General features: G+C 41.6%; 1 protein-coding gene across 1 annotated transcript in view; it reads left to right on the top strand.

The window, feature by feature from the left end:
- MLXIP (MLX interacting protein) overlaps positions 1-24,041 on the top strand; it is an 80,224-nt gene that overhangs the window by 51,331 nt on the left and 4,852 nt on the right. Inside the window, exons 7-16 of the mRNA XM_066603299.1 lie at positions 361-450; positions 3,104-3,213; positions 3,676-4,270; positions 7,109-7,230; positions 7,471-7,648; positions 8,309-8,421; positions 18,417-18,518; positions 19,756-19,883; positions 21,315-21,438; positions 23,888-24,017. Of these exons, the coding sequence (XP_066459396.1) occupies positions 361-450; positions 3,104-3,213; positions 3,676-4,270; positions 7,109-7,230; positions 7,471-7,648; positions 8,309-8,421; positions 18,417-18,518; positions 19,756-19,883; positions 21,315-21,438; positions 23,888-24,017 (1,692 nt within the window). The remainder of the gene's footprint in view (positions 1-360; positions 451-3,103; positions 3,214-3,675; positions 4,271-7,108; positions 7,231-7,470; positions 7,649-8,308; positions 8,422-18,416; positions 18,519-19,755; positions 19,884-21,314; positions 21,439-23,887; positions 24,018-24,041) is intronic.

A 24,041-nucleotide genomic window follows, 5' to 3' on the forward strand; every position in this document is an offset into this window, starting at 1 on the left:
GTGCTTGAAAATGAGCATACTCGCTCAAGTAATTTTCCTTAACGAGTACGCTCGCTCATCTCTAATTGCTATGTATCCTGTAGAGAAGTAGCAATTAAACTCCTCTGCCTTCACCAGGTGCTCGGGTATGATTAACAGCCGCGGACCCAATTTACTCCTACTACATTGCAGGAGCTTTAATCCTGTGCCGTATTTTTACTATCAGCTGATATTAAAGCCCCGACCCAAGTGGCGTAAATTTATTGTGCTTGGTCCTTAAGGGGATAAAATTCCAGGTAGTTCTCTTGTACATTTTGAATTGTTGGTGTGCTGGCTCTTTAAACAACGGAACGCCTGCTAATTCTATCCTATTTATTACAGCACATTCAGTGAATGCAGATATGATCCAACCGGAGCTTTTTCCACTGCAACCCAACTTGGACTTGATGGATACGTTTGAATCATTTCCAGGTGAGTGGTTGTACAACGAAAACATTGCTCCTCCGCTTTAACCAATTATGGGGAGGGTAAGATATTGGAGTTGTTAAGGACATAACATTTGATTAATGTATATACATAGATCTACATCATAGATTCTTATGATGGGGACAGTTTGGGTCAGTAAACCCCGCAATTGGTACGGAGCACACAGCAGTAATACTGATGCCGATGTAATAAGCTTGTGTGAAACTGGCCTAAGGAGAAGATTGGATAAAATATAGGAGGAATTCATGAAAGCCGTTGCAGCACTTGGACATTTGTCTGCCTCTCCTTATTGATAAAAGTATACCGGGCTTAGTGGGGGGCGCCCATGGTCATCAAATTCACTATAACTTAAACCAGAAACTAGTGCAAATATATGGCAGGCTGTACCAGGCACAGATTTCAGGAGGCGTGTTAACGTCACAAGATGCGCCAAATGTATTACATATATTTTGGAGTTGCATGTTTTATTACATTAGTGGCACTTTAATACTATATAAATGCCGGTCTTGGATAAATCGCACAAAAGTAAAGTTAAAATTTCTCCTACCGTCACGGATCAAATCTGTGAGGGGAGGTGAAATTACTTAAGGCCTCCGACGATGTCCCTTAACGGGATCTTTATCCACGGACCTTTCCCCAACTTCAGTGCATGCGCTGTTGGCAAAATGGCGGACGCAAGCGCAGAAGCTGAGGAGGGTGCTGAAAATTTAAAGCAGAGAGCCTGAAGCAGTGACCGAGGACCCCGCAGGGAGCGGTCTCTGGTCACGTGATCGTCATTCTCCAACGGATAATGGCGATCACGTAAAAGATAAACAGTTGAACTTCAATGCCCCTTTCGGTTTGAGCCCTGTTGTGCAGCCAGACATAAGATTAGGGCCACAATGGATATATTTCTGAACATGGGACAAACTGGAGGGGATCCATTTTGCGGCTCAAATCTTTATTCCTATGTACACAAAATCGCATCTTTTATTCACTTCGTTTTGTAGCGTCAGCGATGCTTTTTTTGGGAGAATAATCTCGCATCGCTGCCACCTGTGATAAAATCGAGCATTTTTTTTTTTTATCGCAAAAGTTAATGTGGTTTCTATTGTTACAATTGCAACACATGCATTGCAACGCTGCAAACAATAAAACGCAGGCACAGTTTTTTTGGGTTTTTTGTCTGCTGAACATTGCATCAGTGAAAACATTGCAAGTGGGAAAGAAACCATTGACAATCATTGGTTTCATAATCTGCTTTTTAATGGACTATCACAGCAAGCGAAAATCGTGGCAAAAAATTTGCATTTTTCTCGCCCGTGTGAAACCACCTTTATTCTATGTTTAAGTGCCACATGTCAGATTTCCAAAATTTGGCTCCGTCACTAAGGGGTTAAGAAAAGTGTGTAACTTTTACTCACAGCCATAAGTTTGTACAGAAAAAAAAGTTTCCTGACATATTCCTCTTTCCTTCATTGAACTTTGAAATGTTGGTAATTTTAAGATTGATGGCTGGATATGCTTTGTTGTAAAGAGATCTTGTCCCTGTGTTGTCATCTAGATCTGTGTGTGTTTACATGTATTCTATAAATGCGCATCATACATGATTCATTGAATCGGTGTTGGTAAACACTAGATAGAACAGGAAATGGAACAAAACACTTAACTGTCTGATTAGAAAGATAACACTGGGTGATGCTTGAGTTAAATCAAAAACTGGTTTCGCAGGCTAGGGCCCTTTTTTACACATCGCGATCATTCAGGTTCTCTCTGGATTGTGCAAATATTAATTGATAGTCTTCAATGTAAACACTGTCCTAACTGAACGACAAGTAATAATTCATGTGCTCATCGTTCATTCAGTTTTCAGAGGCATAAAAATCAAATGGCAATCGTCCCATGTAAACAGGCAGTTGTTCATCGATGAACGACTGCCTGTTGGCTTACAGCCCCCGCCTCTATTCACAGTAATCGCTGACCTACATCACCTCCATTTACTGAGCGATATCATTCCTAAATCGAGCGAAATGAATGTTGGCCGAATGAGTGTTCAGCCAACAGTTATTGAAGTACCTTTTAAGCAGTGTGTTATTATGGGCTTAATTGTGTATGCAATATACAGAAAATACAGGCCACTGATTTCAGTGCAACAAGTGCGTATTTTACTTGCACAATTGCACCGCAAAAGAAAACCTGCTCTAGGAAAAGCATTGTACCTATTAAACTCTTTAAACTAATTGGCTATTTCATCAACTTAGAGCATCAGTGCATGTTTTTTGGGGGGTTTTTTGTGCACAACTTGCTTTTGCAAAAAGTACATATATGCTGAAACGCAACAAACATTCCGCAAGTGCGCACACAAATGCGTGCACATTCGTATGACACAGGCCTAACCCCCAGTTGTCACTTTGACAGTTTTCCAGGACAATTAACAGTAGGAACAGCATAGTGCAGAGTTCTTTAAATAAAGTTCTGTCATTTTAGGAAGAATCTACTAAAATACGTCAGGAGAGCTTATAGGTCATTTTAGTACTGAAATCTATGTGTTTTCCTTAACCTGTATTTAAAAAAAAAAAAAAAAAAATTGTCAATGTTCATTATTTTTAGTCACAAACACCTAGAAATTGGAGTTTATTTTTTTTATTTTATCTTACAGATATTTTCTCTTCCAAGACCCTGTCATCCACTTTATTCAGTTCTTCCTCTTCTGTGCCTGCCGTCCCACTGCCTGACCCTACGTTGCGCTCCTGTAATCAGACATTAGTGGTAAGATACCTTTTTATCCTTAGAGTTTAGTTGTGTGTGTGGAGGTCAGGCTTGCATCATTCAAAAAATGAGATGTATTCTAGCATATTAATGCTGGTGAGAACTGGTTGCTCACCAAAGACACGGATACAGTCATCCAGACTTTTCTTGACTTTTCGTAAGGAGGATTGACATGAAAGTTCCGGAGGAGGATGTGTGTTGTTTTTTTTTTTTTTTTCTTCTTTTTTTAAAATCTTCTAGACCTAGAATCTAAATGTCTTGAGGGTTTCATTTATTGTATTGATACTGAAATCTGCATAACACCCTTTTAATTAAATTGAGCACAACATCATTTAGAGTAATCACTGGTAAATTCGGTTTGTGTTGGGTACAGATGTAAAATGTTATGCTGCTGGATGTTAGTGCAGTATTGAGTTCTGGAATAAATGTTCTTGTTTCTCACCCTACCTTTCTTTGTTACAGCCTCCTATTTTGCCATCAAGCACTCTTGCTCCAGTGAATCTTGATGAGGAGTTAATCCCGTCCCCAGGTCCTCCTTCCATCCTCCCTCGAGTACCTGAAGTGAGAAGGGAGCGAGCATCTAGTCTCGGCAGCATCTCTGCTGTCCATGGGCCAGTCAAGTTTAGCTCAGAGACTGCTATAAGCAGCCAGCACGGTTTTGTCCCTGTTTTTCCTCCTCCAGTGACGATCTTCCAGACCCCCTCTGCTCCACCAACCGTGCCTCTACATTCTCACCTAGCACCCCAGCCATCCTTTGTTAGTCCGGACAGTGATAAGTTCCCAGTGTGTAACTCCTCAGTAATCACACACACGGCTTCTGCTACACTTACTCATAATCCTTCCTCAACTACCTTCAGCCAGAGACAGAACCTCATTCTTACTACTCAGCAACAAGTGCCTTGCAACATTTCACTACAACCTACTGGGGTTGCTCAGCAAAATGCCCCTCAGACTAATACATACTTTGCTATCTCCAACTCTGGAGCCAAGAAAAAGCATCCTCAGAAAATTGTGCCAGCTCGCCAGCCAGAGACACTGTCTTTGCTGTTTACTCCCGGTAAGCTTATTTACAGCACTGAAACAATGTCTGCGACTTAACGAAAAGCCAATTTAGCATTTGTTGCATAATGATCATGCTTTATATCATTGCAGCCCTATTACCCTTTACACAGATGATCTGTATACAATTTACTTGTGAGCTCATTTCCTAACCTTGATTCCTATAATGTTGAGGTCTTTGCAATTCACCTAACGTATAATTCAGACTATGGGTCCAACAATTTGGCATGTCATTTTTAGAGCAGTGTCAAAACCACAAGTCCCATCATAGAAACATAGTTGGTAAGGTTGGGGAAAAAACATGAAGACCCGTTCATCTTCTTAAACTTTTAATCCTACAATGTTGATCCAGAGGAAGGCAAAACGCCCCATGAGGACAAAGCTAATTTTCCTCCTCTTTGGTGAGAAGATTCCTTCCCGACTCCAAATTTGGCAATCGGAAAATAGCTTTTAATATTCTTGCACTCAAAGACCACAATCGGGCCATTTTTACATTTTTTTTGAAGTTTGATAATCCCTTGAATTAATTGCAAAACAGCTGCAAATGTTATAAAACAAATAGTAGTTGCCGCATCTTTCTTCCGTTGTTCCATTGGTCACATGTCGTCATATTACTGGCATCTTGGTGCAGCGCTGAGTGGTGATGGCAGTAAAGTATAGCATGCGGCCACTAATTGTTTGCAGTAGTGACAATGCTGGCTGCTTGTTATAAAAAAAACAAGAGGACCATCCGCGTTGAATCACTGAGGAAAAGAGGTCAATTTACTGATTTTATATAATTTGCAGTTGATTTCTCTTTTAGAAGTTTGGTAACCCCCCCCATGACAACAGTTTCTCGCAGATGCCCTTTTGTTATAATCCATCATTGGTCTGACGTGACCTTTTGAGTAAGATGACATGGGATGATTTTGCCCCGGTGAAATCTGTAGCATTACACAATAGGAGGCAGGGAGATGGGACTTGTAAACAAGATATCTATGTTTAATAGTGATGTGGCACAATTTAGTTACAGCCATCATCAATGGAGTTTGCGGAAGTGCAGAGATAGAAAGGGTAGGAGGGTCAGATGATGAACAGTTCGTGTCAGCCAATCTGCTCCCAGGGATGGTTTGATATTTTAGAAGTAACCAATGAGATGCAGTAGAGGGGTCTAGCTGCCGACAAATTGGTGCTTAAGGTGACTGATTGGCAGCGGACTCAGGATACTGGGTTTCAGCACCTGGGACACAGCATCTTGTTAGGCCAAATAATGATCATGTATAGGCAGCAAACTAAAAAGATGAAGGTCAACGGGGACAACTACTGGTAGATGCAAGTACAGCAGTGTATTTTGTGTCTAGGAATTAAATCATAACATCATAATGAGCCACAGCAGGGTGAAACTCTCTAAAATTGGTACTTCGTAAGCCAGGGTTAAACTGAAGATCATCAGTGAGATGCGCAAACGTCCTAATAAATTTTAATGCATCTTAGACTGTCCCAAGTACAGAAAATTTAAATCTACGCTTGCTATAAGCAGGCATAAATTCATGCCACAATTTTTATGCTATTTTTTTCTTTTTTCCTTTTTTTAAATCGTGCTAAATCTGATGGAAACATTTGGTCCCCCCCCCCCCCCCACTGTTTAGTCCCAACAAATCTTAAAACCACCTTCAAAGGTGGCAAGAGAAAAGGCTTATGTTTTAGTGCAATTATAACCTGTCTAAAAATAAATTAAAATCAAGTCAAATTTTTGAGTGTCAAAATTCTGGTGCAAAGTTAGATATTTTCTCCATAATAGTCAACAACTGCGGTAATCGCGGTACAGCGTACCTATTGATTTCAATGGGGCCTCACAGACCTCTGCTCAAACGCTGCGATTTTCAGGCTCTGCTTTATTTTGGCGTGTTTTTTGTGCTTTTTAACGCAAGATTTCCGCGAGAGAAATGCAAGGCCATGGGTTTTGGAGCGGCTTCACCGCCTGCATTCCGTTGGGACCATCTCTCACCATCGAGAGGAGAGAGGCCACCATGGAAACTGGGTAAGAATTGACATGGCATGTCAATTTCAGCACTGCTTGGCCACAGCGCGTGGACGAGATTTTTGTAAATCTTGACCACTTTGCTGGCCAATCCTGGGATTAAAGTTGCAGGCGGAATTTCCGTGCAGAAAGTCCACTGAAATTCTGCGGTAATTACGCCCCCGTGTGAACCCAGCCTTAGCCCTAAGATGTGCCAGACTAAGGTCCCCCTTCTACCCCCTCCCCTTCCTGGGTTTTTCCATCTTTCTGTACATTGCATGAAGAGCCATCAGTGCTAGTAGAGACTTTTTCTTGCCTTTTTGGGTGACAATCCCAAGAGTATGGGCACTGATCATTGTTGCCACAGAGCTGCCTAAACACAATGATCTTACTGCATGACTTTTTGCGAGGAGTTTGAAAGCCTAAACAATTGGAAACAATGGTTTGTTGAACATCTGCATATGTTCACAAGAGCAGATCCACAATCTGTTATTGCTGGAGAACAGGTAGTATACAGTTGTTTACAGTACTATTGTCAGAGCCGTGCATCTGTATCCATCACATGGGCAGATTCTTATCACTGGAAGGAAACTATGAAGGTTCCTATTTAATGACTGTAGGCAGTGATCTTGAAAGGTGTGAAGCATGGACAAGGTATACTGTAAAATTATACAACTTTGTATCATGCAATGAATACTGTAACCTTTATTTGCAGATTGTGATCTAGTTGTGTAAATATAGCAGTTGTCCATCACTGCCGTCCCCTTTTTTCTTGTTTGGCAGTACTGTTTGTAGGTATTACATGTCCTAGATTCTGACAGCTCCTGTCTCTCTCAGCACCCTTTTCAGGTCAAACTCAAACTGTGATCGTATCTCCTGCCCCTCTCAAGACCGATACCTTGCTGGCACCACGGATTACACAGTCCAATGTTGTTATCGCACCAGCTGGACTCGCTGGAGTAAGAGGCTATGGTTTTCCATTATATATGTACAATTTTATTGCATCACATTCTCAGTATAGTCAAACTAGTCTCTATAAAGCTTTATATAAGGACTTGTTTTGAATACTCTGCGGAGTACTCTATTTTGTTTAGTACTCGTATTTTGTGTGCAAATTAAAGTCATACCAGCAAACTAACAAGACCTTCAATGTGTAGTTTTGTAGATCACATCTCCACTTAAATATCTCCATCTTACAGGCCTCGGGAATGCCGGAGTTTCATGGGAGTATTCTTGTTGGACCATCTAAACAATCTCAGGGCACCCAGAAGTCCCAGTCTGCTGTTTCTCGAATCTTTCCCAGTCCGACTCAAGATAACCTGGTGAAAAGAGAGATGACCCCATTACAGACCTGCAGCACTGTGCCCTCTCCATCTTGTGAGCTCAGGAGAATACACCATGCTATGATGTATATTTAATTGCAGTTTATCAGTTCTGTCTATGGGTTGTCCATAAAGTTATTCTAGAAATCCTAATGCAGACAGTGGTGGAATATGTAAATGTACCTATGTGTAGGCTTCGTATAGAGGCATACTGTATATTTAATTGCAGTTTATCAGTTCTGTCTATGGGTTGTCCATAAAGTTATTCTAGAAATCCTAATGCAGACAGTGGTGGAATATGTAAATGTACCTATGTGTGGGCTTCGTATAGAGGCATTCTGTAGCTGTATGTCATTTATCTGGTACTGTGAACATTACCACTATTTAATGATTAATGTAACGTGTTCTTGTTGTCATATGGTTTTTAATAATGACCCTAGTTTAAAGCCTAACTCCACTTTAAGCCTAGAAATTCAAATCCTCCTGCGTTTCACACTCGCGGTGTAGGAGGGTGAGGTATGTGAAATTGTTTGATTGGATTCCAAACTTTTGCTGCATTTGCTGCCCCAGTACGTGCCTGCGACATAGGGAGAACGCTGATCAACAGAGATCTCCTATCTTGAAAAATAAATTCTTTGATTTTTAAAGGATTTAGACTTCAGTAACTGTTTTAAAACTGTTCATTTATGTAAATTTTTTGTTTTTGTGTTTTAAGGCCGAGATTGTCAGAATTCAAGGCAAGGATCACCATGTGCATCTGAACACAGCCTCAGTCCTCCGCACAGCTCAGGAAAAAACACCGCTGACCAACAAAGCTCTGCACTAAAGGTAGCGTAGCCACCTGGAAAACTTGTTTCAGCTATCCAAGATACTTGGACCAAAAAAAAGAATGCACCCAGATAGAAACATCAGATTGCTGTAGAATTCGGCATGCACTTACATCTTAGGCAGATATGTAAAGGATTTACAGTTATGGTTATGGTCTGATTATACATTGGGTCTTCCACCAGAGGCCATAAAAGTGCTGCTTCTGTTGCCCTATAAAAAGGCTCTCAGAGGCTACACAAGTGCCGGGAGCATTTTCAGATGCTTGGCAGAAGGAAATTTGGTGTCACAGTACCCATTATGTCTCCCGCTAGTAACATCCCAACCCTACCGCCTTTTGTTTGCAGTGGTGTCATGAACGAGAATCTTGAACTGCTAGGGACTGGGACTGTATACTCTTTAGGGCTGAGTCAGAAGAGTGTTTTTTTTTCCTCATGTATAGGTCGCGTTTTTATTCGCACTTGTGCGGTCACACGATCTAAAAATTTGCACATATAGTACGGCCCCATTGAAAGCAATGGGAGAGGATCGCTATCCCCTGCTCTAGCTGTGACAGCTGCAGCAGGGTTTTCCTTGGATGTGAACCCCCTGGATGCTGTCACATACAGGGGTTTCCTGGACGCCGGCCCCATTGAAAACATAGGGAGAAGATTTTGCTCCTCTGCCACTGCTGTGACAGCTGTGGGAGGGAATTCCTTCATCCTCACGGGAAGTCCCCTCATCACTGAACACTGTGAGAGCACTGACAAGGGGTCTTCCCGTGGGATGAAGGAATCCCCTGTCACAGCAGTGGCAGAGGAGCACGAGCTGTGGCAGGGGATTTCCTATTGTCAAAGTTGCATCGATTCGGTCGAAAACTGGGTTTTTCGCGAAACGAAAAACGTCGTTTTTTGGTTTTTTTGCCGGAGCGAAGTTTAAACACGTGAAAAACGGACATGTGACCACTTTCACTGGAAAGTGTTGGTTCTAATAGATCCGTTTTAAAAATGCATTTATACGTGTGTGTAAAATGTGCTCGTCTGCCTGAGCCCTTAGCAATGATCAGGTTCTATTTAAGAGCAAACAACGGACATCTTCAAGTATGGAGGCCTCGTGGTGAGCACTTCAATCCTGCCTTTATTGTGGAATGACACCCTGCCCCCACTGCTAGTGTGGTGATCTAGGGAGCCATCACATACAACTGTCAGTCATGCCTGGAAGTAATACAAGGGACACTAACAACTCAGGGGATATGTACCAAAATCCTGAAGCCACATGTTGCCTCTCATGGCAGGGCTTCCAACAGACTTTTTTGCAGGCTAATGCAAAAGTTGCCTCCATCAGGTTGGCACACTTCTTTAGTCTGCCCGTGGGCATATTTATCGCCGATCGCGCATTTATGTAACTAGCCAGTATGCCAGCTTTGGCAGCCTACAAGCGTGCAGGATCTAGAGGCCCAGTTGAAACATCGGTGGGCAAATGTGCTGCAGGGTAACATACAGAGCCAGTATGCCTCCATGCCTGACTGTATTGCATCATGTATGCAGGATAGTGGCAGCCCAACAAGGGTACACAGTCAGAGGACAGTTGAAAAAGGAGTAACTCCCAGGAACAAATAGGTTTTTCCAGAAAAAAGGGGAGTGAGGGCGAGGTAGTATTTCTAACAGGCGCAGCCAACCCAAAGATCATGTCGACCTTCTCAGAGGATGCATCTATAATTTGGTCGCTAAGTAGTAAAAAAAAAAATGGGTGTTTCTTTTGCCCAACGTTCTAAAGACCTTCCTAAGGACTGAGAACCTAGACTTGGAATGGTCCGTTTCTATCTTCCAATATCCACAGTTGCTGGTTGCAACGAAAAATATACTTCAACGCAAATAAGAAGATACCCTTATCCTTCGTTTACACCCCAAGCCGTACCCAAATACCATCCCTTTGAAAAAAGACACGACGTTTCGTCTCAACAAACCTACTCATATAATCTTTGGAATGTGCAAAACAACCGGATTCCTATCCAAGGTCCCCCATCATCTCCCAGATCCAGCAAAAAGAACCCCAACTCAAAATGGAACTAAAGCTAACATCCCTAAATGTTAGGGGGTTGAACTCCCCTTATAAAAGATCGGCTCTATGGAGAGAGATTATCTTATCTAAAGTGGACATTTTCTGCGCCCAGGAGACCCACCTGAACAAGCTCAACCCGCCGAAGATATCCCACCCCAAATTCTCCAGATGCTTTCAAGCAAACGCAACTAAGAAAAAAGCAGGAGTACTGATCGCAGTGAAGGACTCAGTGGACTTTCATCTGATTGAAGAAATCCAAGACATCGAGGGTAGATATTTAATACTAATATGTAAAATTGATGGCTTCCTTGTCACCTTGGTCAATGTCTATGTGCCCAACTCCAAACAAATCAGATTTTTGAACAGGGTGGCAAGGAAAATCAGGGGGGTCCAACAGGGCTCGTTAATTATTTGCGGGGATTTTAATGCAGTGGCGGATAGCTCCCTGGACTCTAGCCACTCGAGAAAAAATAGAGGTTTAAGTCTAGCATCCTGGATTCATAACATTGACATGTATGATATCTTTAGAGCCTTGAATGCCAGCTCCAGGGAATACACTTTTTATTCATTTAGACACAAATCTTCATCTAGAATAGATATGTTCCTAGGAGACTTCCAAATCTTAAACAAATCCCGAGAAGCCACAATAGGCGTAACAACGTGGTCGGACCACGCTCCGATCTCGTTGAAGCTAAAATTGGGCCCACACATAAATTCCCCTAATTCTTGGAGAAATAATACCTTCCTCTTAAAAATTCCAAAATATCAAAACAAAATAAGGAATGCTATAGCAGAATATTTTCATTACAACGACTCCCCAGACATGTGCCGTTTTACACTCTGGAACGCGCATAAATCTGTCATTAGAGGCAGAATGATCCAACAGGGAGCCATATATAAAAAAGAAAAAAACAACCTCCTAAAAGATGCTACAGAAACACTAAAAAACCTAGAAAAATCTACCCATGCCAACCCTTCACCTTCCTTAAGCAAAGATATTAGAGAGGCTAGACTGAGGGTCAGAAATATCTTAATAGATGAACACGAAAAAAACATAAAATTCACCAAAACTACCTACTATACAGAGGCCAACAAAAACACCAAATGGATGGCCAACAAGGTCAAACTAAAAAGATCCAAGGCGAAGATCCCCTTTTTGTATGACCCTACCTCTAAATATAAAATGTCCAACCCTAAAGCAATAGCGGAGGAATTCCGAAGGTTCTACGAAAAACTTTACAACCTAAATAAAGAACAGTCGGAACACCCCCCCCCTCGCAAGCTACCATTAACACTTTCCTCGCATCCCTACATCTACCCAAATTAACAGAAACCCAACTAACAAAACTAAATTCTCCCATCACCCACCAAGAGATCCTACAAGTCATAAACAGAGCCAAACAGGATAAAGCCCCAGGACCCGATGGTTTTTCGAGTGAATATTTCAAAATATATAAAAAACAACTCATCCCCCATATGGCAAATACATACAACAAAGCCATGCTGATGGGTTCCCTGCCGCCTGAAATGCTACAGGCAACGATAGTAACCATTCCAAAGCCCGGTAAAGAACCTTTGAAACCCGCCAACTTCAGACCTATTTCTCTCCTAAACAACGATGCTAAAATATATGCCCAAATCCTATCCTTAAGATTGCTGGAGGTAACTCCGGACCTCATTCATAGCGATCAGGTCGGTTTCGTTAAGGGCCGGCAGGCATCAGATGCTACGCGCCGACTGCTGGACATAGTCTGGGAGATGGAGAGCTCTCGAATGCCTTGTCTGCTCCTCACCCTGGACGCAGAGAAGGCATTCGACAGAATACATTGGGGTTATGCCTTCTCGGCGTTGGAAAGCTTCGGCTTTGGAGGTAACATATTGTCAGCTATAAAGGCCCTCTATAGCTCTCCTTCGGCCCGGATATTCACCAATGGCGTTATGTCTGATCCATTTACTATTTCCAATGGCACCAGACAGGGGTGCCCCCTGTCACCAACTCTGTTTATCCTCATTATAGAACCCCTAGCCGAAGCAATACGCATGTGTAGTGAAATAAGAGGAGTTCCCTTGGCAGGTAGAGACCAAAAAATAGGCCTATTTGCGGACGATATTGTGTTAATGCTCACATCCCCCCTTAGCTCCCTTAGAAAATCCTCTCAGCTTCTGGAATTCTTCGGGACAATATCCTACTACAAAATAAACCCAACTAAATCAAAAATTCTCCCCATTAATATTCACCACAAACTACAAAATCTAATAAAGGAGGAGTTCCCATTCGAATGGGACCCATTGGGCATCCAGTACTTAGGCACAACAATTAACCTCCCGATATGCAAAGTACTAGAACATAATCTAATGCAATTAAAGGAAAACATTCAGCAAGACATGTCCAACTTCAACAGAACAGAACTGTCATGGATGGGTAGGATCGTCGTGTATAAAATGATGATCCTGCCCAAGCTACTATATATATTTAGAACCATCCCCCTAAGTTGTAGTACCAAGCTCCTGAAGGAATTACAAAAACAACTAATGTCTTTTATTTGGAACAATAGGAAACCAAGAGTAGCTGCATCCATATTATATTGCTCCAGGAGGAATGGCGGTCTGGGGGTCCCTAATATTGCGGCCTACTATAAAGCAAATATCATATCCCAGATGAGAGCCTGGAGCTCCCCCCAGTCAGGCATCAGTTGGCCATCCATAGAGCAAAGCTCCATAGGCAACAAAAAATTAAAAAACCTACTTCTAGCCACAAACCTAAAAATGAAAATATTCCCGATCAAAAACCCAATAATATTAAACACTGTAAAGATCTGTAAGTTGCTACTTCACTCCTCAGAACATCAATCCTTTAAAAAGGAGGTCCCCCTCCCGTTCGAAATCTTAGACTTTGATCCAGATACTCATAACACAAAAAGTTGGAGAATAAGAGGTATCAAAAATCTCTCGGACCTGGCCAAAGGTAGCGACATGAAATCCTTCAAATGTCTTCAAAAAGAATTTGGTTTGCAAGGTGGGGATTTTCTTTTATACTCCCAACTGAAAAGCAGATGGCCAACTGTGGCTTCTGGTTCCACATTCTTACCCAAACATATATTTAATCTCCACTTCAATTCCCTCTCTCCAAAAGATCCCGTTAAGGGAGATCTATGACATTTTTTGCAGAGGGAATGACGCAGGACCTGACCTAAAGAAGAAGGCCCACATTCTTAACTGGGAAAGGGAAACTGGGACAACCTTCACAGTACAACAATGGTCCCAAGCCCTAACCTGGGCAAATAAAGCATCTTTATGCGCACCTCTCCTAGAAGTACATTATAAATTAATTACACGCTGGTACAGATCCCCTGTGAGACTGGCGGATTTCTTCCCAGACACATCCGATAGATGCTGGAGGAATTGCGGAGAGAGAGGCACACTCCTTCACATTTTTTGGAGTTGCCCAAAAATTAAAACAGTATGGAGGGAATTCCTAGAGCTTATGAAAAGGATTACTGGAATTAGGATTCCCTCGAAGCCGGAAAAAACAATACTACTATTAGATTTGGGAAAGATGCCTCAGGGATCAAGAAAATTAATAATCCACGGACTCCTGGTTGTTAAACTTCTAATAACTAGGAACTGGAAATCCCAAACAACCCCATCTCTCTCTGCCATAACCCAACTTATGTCCGATCATATGTCCATGGAAAAAATCCATGCCATCAGACAAAATAGACTGCCAGGTTTCGTGGAAACTTGGAACTCCTGGTTAACACATTTTCATCCAAACCAGAGAATGATCAACCTGAATACTTAAATTCAGATGGACTGGACCTTGGCATATTCCGAAAGAACCTACATTTTAATGTTTGTAGAAACAGAAGAAACTTTAACGATAACTATATCCATATGCATCCTTACCCCACTTATCCAAACCACCCTCCCTCCCCCATCTCCCCCCCGCCCCCCCTCCCCGTTCCTACCCTACCCTACTTCTCCCCTGCCCCCCTCCCACCCAGCTAAGTACCAAACAGTTTATTTGTTGGAAGTCAAAGCAAGTAGCCTAATAGTTTACATGTATGTTAAGCATAGTTATACAATCATTATCCTTCCTATGCATTGTCAATGACTATAAAAATTGACGATTCTTATGTTATTTACATGTTGTAACTGTATAAATCTTATCCAATAAAAACTTATTGAACAGTAAAAAAAAATGGGTGTACGTGCAACCCTCTTAGAGAAGCACAAGACATCAGGGTATAAGCTTAACTCTTATATTTTATTGCAACAGCATAAATGGCATTGCTCCTCCCTTCTGTGTAAGAGATACATATCCCAGCACGAAGAACACCCTGGATGTGTGTCCACAGCAAAAACTAAGCAGTTGACCTAATACCCTAATGTTTTGTTCTTCTCTAAGAAAGTTGTGCCTACACCCATTTTTAAATTTACTGACCGAATGGATATTAGAGCCTCCTTTTGAGTTGTACGTTTTTTTTCCCTAATAAACTTTAACCTTGTTCTAATATTGTAATCACTTTCATACATCAGCATTACATTCACACACCTAAAGTTTCATTTGATTCTAACAGCTTCTTCTTGGTGCATTGTTTTTGTTTTTCGTCAATGAGTGTAGTTCATTAACATACTTGCCTGTTTTTTGTCTTTAGCATATTGTAAAGCCTGTATTATCTCAACTTATGACAGTTGCAGAACAAACTTCCAGCTATTGCTAATATACACTTTGTAGAAAAAATAATCAAGCACCTAGAAGGAGTTTTTGTAGCAAAACTCTGCATACAGTTACATCTTGGGCAGACATGCACATGATTAGAGTTGTGGTGTGATTAGATGAACAGTCTTGCCACCTGAGGCCCTAAAAGCAGGTCCACCCTTGGCCTATAAAAAGGCTCTCAGAGGTTCCTTGTGTGTAGTAGACCTCTTTTTTTCGCTTGTCTAGAGCGTATTGTCCACTGGACATGCCTCTGACGCAATTGAAGAGTTTTCGCCCAGTTAACAGTTTGATAAGGGACAGTCTGTCCAGACTGTTAGGAGGTGTTGAACCAGTGGACACGTGAGGGCAAATATAAGGCGACCGGGCTCGGGATGTCCTTGACAGACCGCAAGTAGAGAGGATCTTCTGCTTGTCCGACAAGCACGAGCAGCTCCAACGGTTTTGTTTGTTTTTTCGACCATCCAGAGACAGTTGGCACCTTCATTATAGGCTCCTGTGTCAAAACCATTTCCAGGCGCTTGGCTGAAGCACATTTGGTCTCGCAGCGCCTATTGCATATACTGACTTTGACACCCACCACCACCTCAGTGTGCAGTGGTGTTGTGAACGTCTAAAACTGAGTGAAACAGAGTTGTCTCCAGTGCTGAATCATGGTTTAGTTTGGGCACGGATGATGACTGTGTTCATATCTGGAACCCTAGGTGTGAGTGGCTCAATCCTGCACATGCCGTGTAGCAGCACACTGCCCCCTCTGCTGGTGTGATGGTCTGAGGGACAAAGTCTGTCGCCTCTAGTAGTAGTACAAGGGACAATGTGACAGCTCAACGATATGTTCAGGACATTCTGCAGCCACCTGTGTTCCTCTCATGGCAGGACTTCCAAGAGGCATTTTCCAGCAGGATAATGCTCAGCCCCACACAGCAAGGCTGTTGCACGATTGCCTCTACAAAATTGCCACACTTCCATCGCCAGATTTATCACCAATAAAACATGTATGGGACCATCTGGGACGTCAACTTCAACACTGTATGAGTTTCCAGGATCTAGAGGCTCGACTACAGCAAATGTGGACCTGTATGCTGCAGGATACCATACTGAACCTGTATGCCTCCATGCCCGCTCGTATCACATCTTACATCCCAGCTAGAGGCGGCCCAACAGGGTACTAGAGCCTCCATGCCTGCCTGTATCACATCTTAAATCCCAGCTAGAGGCGGCCCAACAGGGTACTAGAGCCTCCATGCCTGCCCGTATCACATCTTACATCCTAGCTAGAGGCGGCCCAACAGGGTACTAGAGCCTCCATGCCTGCCCGTATCACATCTTACATCCCAGCTAGAGGCGGCCCAACAGGGTACTAGGGTCTCCCTTCAAGGGTTCAGTTTTCTGCAATAAGTGATTCTTTTGCTCTGGTATTGTAATCGCTTACTTATATCAACGTTACAATCACACAGAGAAAGCTTCATTTGATTCCGACAACTCCTACATGCTTGATTATTATTGAATTTTTTTTTCTTTTTACAATGAATATACATATAAAATGTGCCTTTCTTATTTGGTGTATAATGAAAAGTTATGCAATTGTTCATTTATACTTTTCTCTATTCATTCTCTGTTTAGGATCTCTGCTTGCACTCATTCATTGTCTGCTTCCATCGTCATGTGATGGATACAGTTGTATTACATTTTACAAGACAGAACTGATAGCGTAATGCAGTCATATAATTGACACAAATATTTCCATGACTCCCATAGAAGTAAATAGAAGTTGCGCAAATGATCTAGCACAGTGTGCTATGCTGTTTCCATATCTCAGAAGTTACGGGAATTGTATATAGCTCACTGTGCTGCTCTGTTACACAACTCCCATTTATTTCTATGGGAGTCAGCAAATTGTTCTACTATTTGTCAGATGTTATCCATAAAACCTGGCTACCCTGGGTAGCCTGGATCAAGGGCCCATGGAGGTGAGCCATTCAGCCCCAATTCTCGAGATCGATGTGGGCTCCAGGTCTCTTGTGGATATACCATACATTTCTGAAATGGGAATATCAGCCATTTGTGCAATAATGGCTCTTCTGTGGGATAGGACTAGAAGGGCTAGCCATGCACCTCAATGAACGTTGGGTGCTCATAACGCTGTCACCTGTTCATCGCTTGTCCTTCCGTAGACCACTTTTATTTTATTAGATGTCTACTAGAGATGAGCGAGTATACTCGCTAAAGGCAATTGCTTGAGCGAGCATTGCCTTTAGCGAGTACCTGCCCGCTCGAGACTGAAGGTTCCAGTGCCGGCGTCGGGCAGGGAGCTGCGGGGGAGAGCGGGGAGGAACAGAGGGGAGATCTCTCTCCCTCTCTTCTACCCCCCTCTCTCTCCCTCTCCCCCCCCCCCCCCCTCTCTCTCCCTCCTGCTGACAGCCGCTACTCACCGCTCCCCCGCATCAGCACCCGAACCTTCAGTCTCAAGTGGGCAGGTACTTGCTAAAGGCAATGCTCGCTCAAGCAATTGCCTTTAGTGAGTAGACTTGCTCATCTCTAATGTCTACCTAACCATCCTACAAGACCTGCCATTTTAGAGATGCACTTATCCACTTGTCTAGCCATCACCGTTTTGTCAGTCACTGGAGTCCTTATACTTTATTTTCCAACACATCAACTTCATGAACTGAGTGGTCATTTTCTGCCTGACATATTTCAAATGCCACTGTAGCAAGATAATGCTATTTACTACAAAGTTATGGCTGATCGGTGTATGCCAAGTACAATTTCACTCTAGTAGAAGGATGCAGGGAATGTACGCAAAATTCAAAACAGAGTTTAATGTTTTCAAGCGAAATTCTACCAAAAGCACCAGTTTGGTTGTGCACTTGTCTATCTAATCACTTTTGACACCATATTTAGTAACAAAAAGTCTGATCACTTTACATCTCCATGTTCTTGTGGAGATCTAGTGTGTGCATATTCATATGTCCCACTAACCACTATTGTCTCTGCTGTAGAAGATTAGACCTAACACTGGATTGTGGATGTTTTTAGTAAAGATTTGATTTATTGGGTGCACAACCTGGGGAAGCCTGCTAGAATTTCTTTTAAAATGCAAGTATTTTTTTGAAAAAAAATTAATGATTTCCATTGCCTAACCTGCAACGACTCCTATTTTCTACTAACCCTTGTAAATTCCACTATGGAAGCAATACAAGTTATAACACTCTCAAACCAATTACTTTTTTTATAGACTCAAAGGATGAAGCATATTTCAGCAGAACAGAAGAGGAGATTTAACATAAAACTTGCCTTCAACACCCTAAACAGTTTTGTGTCCTCAAGCAACAAACCGGTAAATTAAACCCCCTGAATTTTAAGTCTCATAGAAGTCTTGGCGTCTCATAGAATTTGCATGGTGAAATGTGTGAGTGAAATGTATTGAAGTTGTCCACTGCAGTGGCTACATGGAGACATTTCTAGTACACATCAGATGGTTTAAAAATTAAAAAAGAAAATATACAAGTTCCTATTTATAATCTGACATCTAGTTATTTGCAGGGGTTATCCAGGGACAATTTTTATTAAATTTTTTTTTTAGACTGCTCTCATTCTGCTGGTGCCCTTTCCATGCTGGTCTTCACTTCCTGAAGCAACAAACCAGCGAAAACCCCACTGACAACAGAGACCCGTAACCACTGCAGCCAAACACTGGCTCACTTCGGCCATTGATTAGTTGCAGTAGCCACTTGTCCTGTTGTAAGAATGTCAACCCTGCTGTAGACAGAAGTGACGACAATGAGGGAAGTGGGTGAAGAGAGCATGGCTTCTTTTATGTTGGTACACTACTCCTGCACAGCTTTGTAAAACTGTTTTGTCCCTGGATAACCCCTTTTAATGTGTTGATTTTAGTCTATACAATAAAGCTGCTGCAAACTACGGGGATATGTGAACTTTGCATCTTCTGTAGCTAATCCAGTTTTTGTTTGTCCATATTTAGGAGCTGTAAAGCGACTTTCCGGTCCTGGAGAAACAAATATGGCCACACCGCTTCTCTGACTGATGCACATTGTGTATTAGTATGCATAGTTAGTCTAAGACCCTACACCTGCTTTCATTGGCCAGTCAGAGCAGCATGTAGTATCTTGGACTACTATTGAATACAATGTACAGTGTGCATCATGTAGTCAGAGAAGCTAGTTTAGCCATCTTTGTTTCTCCAGGAACGGTGAGTTGCTTTAAATAAATGGAGTCCGATATAGGCTTTCCTTCGCCCAGGCTAAAATTTGGGTTCACTGTTCTAGTCCTGTAATTGTATCACACAGCCAAGGTAGAATGGCTTGTTGGTTTGCTGCTTGCTCATACTCTACTCCTCCAGCTTTTAGCACTTGGGACTCAACACCCCAACTGAGGAATCAATACCAAATTGTTATGTTGGATATCATGCAAAAAAGGGCTACAGTATATACCTTTTGTAGCATAGGGCATCATGGTTTATAAAGCACACATTTTTGAGCTTTATGATTTCACTCTTCGTCTTTCATAAGATCTACCTTTTTTGATTCTTTATTTACCTTGTTGTCTTCTGACAGATCAGCCATGCAATTATTCTACAGAAAACGGTGGAGTACATTGCCAAACTTCAGCAAGAAAGGTCCCAAGTGTTAGAAGAAACCAGACGACTCAGGGAAGAGGTGGAAGAGTTGCAGCATGCTATTAGGTCAGTACATCCATAGCCTTCAACCTTTTAGAAATGAGACTAACCAGTATCTTTCTGCAAGTCCTGATGGTAGAATCCCATGGGGTTATGAATCGCAAATCTGCCTGATTACATACTGATCTTGCTTGATAAGAGGGCAAATTATGGTATGGCTATATATGCGCTGGAAGCACTCTTTGAAGCATCTGTCACAGATTCTGCCAAAGTTACTAGAAAAAAATAACTGCATACAGCACCACTTTTCTTTCACTAGAATAACTAACACCATAATGGATATTTGACAGACCCAGTTATAGTTAAAGGAGTTGTTGGTCTTTTTTTTTTTTTTTCTCCTTTGCAAAACCATATTAACTATGCAGTAACATAACTAACTGGCATATATTCAGCTCTCCCTGTGGCACCACTCGATCCTCTGCTTCTACTGCCCATTTATGGGATGTCACAGGCTGCTGCAGCCAATGACAGAGCTTAGTGATCGAGTGCTGAGCTCTGTCATTGGCTGTAGCAACTTGTGACATCTCATAAACAAGCAGAGGCATCCTGTAAACATGTCTCGGGAAACATCTGGCTTGGTGGCATAGGGCAGTGTTCCCCAACTCCAGTCCTCAGGAACCCCCAACAGGTCATGTTTTTTCAGGATATCCTATAGTAAGAACACCTGTGGCAATGTCTGTGGACTAACGATAATTACGTCACCTGTGCAACACAGAGGACATCCTGAAAACATGACCTGTTGGCGGTCCCTGAGGACTGGAGTTGGGAACACTGGCATAGGGCACAGTAAAGGGTTGGGAGAGGCGAGTATATGCCGGTTAATTCTCTTACTGCATGGTCAGTGTGGTTTTGCAGAAGAAGAAACTCCCAGTCTCTTTTAATGGGGTCCATTATTGGCTGTTGGTGTTCATTATATAACATCATTTTTGTTCCGCTTGTATGATTAAACAGAACAGTGGAGATGGATAACATAGATATGAAAACATACTTAAAGGGGAAATCCATCCCCATTTTCTAAAATTTACATTACATTTCCAAAACTTCAGAGCACCCAAACTCCTTTTGACTCATCTTAAACTTTCATCATATAGCACAATGTTTCATGCAAGTTAGAACTGATTTGTCATTTCCTCTTGCTTAAAACTTCGGATTTGTAGTAATGATACTGAATAATTACAAGGTTACAGTAATTGTAACAGCATCTTAATCTGTAAATTACTGGTGGCCTGGGCCTATAGACTTCACTGTTTTTAGTTTTCTGACACCTTTCTGACAAGTCTAAATGTCTATTTTTTGGATTGACTTGTTCTTTAAGAACCTTCATATATTTTGTAAAGTGAGTTGAGAAGTAATATTGAATGAGACTGATATAGATTTTTGTGCTCCTTTTTGTGTTGAGGAAAATATATAAATTAATTAAACTTGTGTTATTTTCAGTTCCTATCAAGAGCAGCTTCCAGCCACTGGGGTACCGATCACCCTTCAGAGGGTTGAGCACACAAGAGATTTGTTTGACAAATATGTGAAAAGCAGAACACTTGAAAACTGGAAGTTCTGGATTGTATCCTTTTGTGGGTTAATTACAATGTTTTATAAGGATTTCAAGATATTTTAGAAAATTTTGATTTGCGAGTCAGAACATTCATTCTTGAAATAAGGACATTATATGACCAGTGCTGTAATATGTTGCATCAGTACGAAGACCTTAAAGCTAACTTCATACGGGCGAGTGCAATATCGGGCCGCGAATCCCACCCCCATATCGTGTTATCCACCATGTGAAATCCCCAGGGATGCAAACCATTTTCATGGGTAAATGGCCTTACATCCCTTCAGGGATAAAGGGATCCTTTGCCGTGGAGTTCTCAAAACTGCTTTCAATGGAGTGGGCGCTGCTGCTACCACCCCATTGAAAACAATGGGGCTGTAATGTGAGATCACGCAGCCAGATGGAACCTGCTGTGACTTGTTTCCCGCTTTGTATTGTGGTGCCATGCAGGAAAAAAATCACTTGTGTGTATGACCCTATTCAAAAGAATGGGGTTCACATTTGTGCGTCTCAAAATGCACAAATCTAGCAGGTTTTTCTCGGCCGTATGATGCTGGCCTTCGAGAACCCCTCACCAGGACCCTAAGATTATGGTGCCTTTTATAGATGACCAACTTTTGTTTTTGCTCTGGGGCAATGAAAAAATACAAACCATTGTTGTTTTGTATTTTAGATGATCATTATACCACATGGTGAACACTGTAAAAAATGTTAACTCTATTCTATGAGTCATTATGATTATTAGAAGACCATTTTTATAAAGGTTTTAGGCTTTACTACTTTTACACAATCTTAACACTTTTAATTAAAAAAAAAAGACATTTTATGTGTTACCACATTCCAAGACCAGAGTAGCTTTATTTTTCCATCGACAAAGCTGTATGAGGGATTTTTTTTTTGATACATTATGACTTGGAGTTTTTATTGGTACCATTTTGAGGTATATGACTATTTTGAATACTTAGTCTTTGTATGGTTGAACAGTTTCTCACTTCACCAAAATTTGAACAGTGCTGAAAGTGTTAGCCCTTTTATAAATAATGTAGGAAAAATAATAGAGGGCGATGAGGAAAAAAGCAAATCTATTAAATAGTTTGTTTTTTCTCCAGTGTATTCACAGAGAAGTTAAGTTCCACACTGGACCAGGGAAGAGTCATTGGATCTTATAAATCTTGACTTTTCCAAAGAGTTTGATACTGTGCCACATAAAAGTTGGTATATTAAATGAGATTGGTGTGGGTGTAACTAACTCAATGATAAAAAACATAGGATGGTTATTAATGGTACATACTCTGATTGTGTTACCATTACTAGTTGGGCACCACAGGGGACAGGGCTGGGCCCTATTCTTCTGTAATATTGGTATTTTATTGTGCAATTCTTCTACCAGGTCATTTAATAGTTTTTGTATCATCTGCAAATATATTTATTAAAGTAATTAACATGAAAGCACAGAATGCAGTTGCAAATGGATCTGGATAAGCTGGGGTATTGGGCAGAAAAGTGGCAAATGAGGTTACTGCTGATAAATGTAAGGCTATAAACATAGGCAGGAAAAATTCATGTCGCCATTACATACTAAATTGGAAACCACTGGGTAACACTGACATGGAAAACGACTTAGGGATTTTAGGTAAGTTGCGCTTAACTGGAGCAACCAGTGTCAGGCAGCTGCTGCCAAGGCAAATCGGATCATGGGTGCATCAAAAGAGGTAGAAGGCCACATGATGAGAACATTGTTCTTCCTCTTTACAAATCAAGGACATGTTTACTTAAGGACATATCGGGGCTTGGGTGGGTACAAAGATGGGCATCAAATGTAATAAATGGCAGACTACAGAATGCAAAAAGGTTATCACAATTGTGATTAGTCACTTAAAAAAAAGACAGCTGAGGGGCGACCTAATAACTATGTATAAATATATTAGGGAACAATACCGAGATATCTCCCATCATCTATTTATACTCGGTACTGTGACTGTAACAAGGGGGGCGTCCTCTACCGTCTAGAGGGAAGAAGGTTTCCACACAAACGTAGAAGGGTTTCTTTACTGTAAGAGCAGTGAGACTATGAAGCTCTCAGCCCAAGGATGTGGTGATAACTAATTTGATAAGAGTTTAAGAGGGGCCTGGACGCCTTTCTTGAGTATTAAAATATTATGTTATAGTCACTTAATTACTTCAGAAGGGTGGTTGATCCAGGGATTATTCTGATTGCCTGACTTTGTGTCAGGAAGTAATTTTTTTCCCCCTTAAGTGAGGGGAAAATTGGCTGGGGGAAGGGGTGGGGGAGTTGAACTACATGTACGTATGTTGTGTTTTTTTGGCTTAACATAGTATGTTAGCAAATGTCTATTTTGGCATTTTTATCTTAGGGGGGGGGTTAAATAGCATAGAAACCTCGTGTGTGTGTATAGACTGATGCTTGTGTAATTCTCCTTAACGTATATTGTTAATCCAGTTCAGCATCATTATTAAACCATTGTTTGACTCTTTCAATGACATGGTATCGACAACCAACATCGAAGAGTTATACACTACCACTCTAGAATGGCTAGATCTGCATTGCTCCCTCCCAGCTCTAAGGCCTAGTAAGTACTGTAGTGCACCTTTTA

The sequence above is a fragment of the Eleutherodactylus coqui genome, chromosome 5 (genome assembly GCF_035609145.1).
Source record: "Eleutherodactylus coqui strain aEleCoq1 chromosome 5, aEleCoq1.hap1, whole genome shotgun sequence".
Lineage (NCBI taxonomy): Eukaryota > Metazoa > Chordata > Amphibia > Anura > Eleutherodactylidae > Eleutherodactylus > Eleutherodactylus coqui.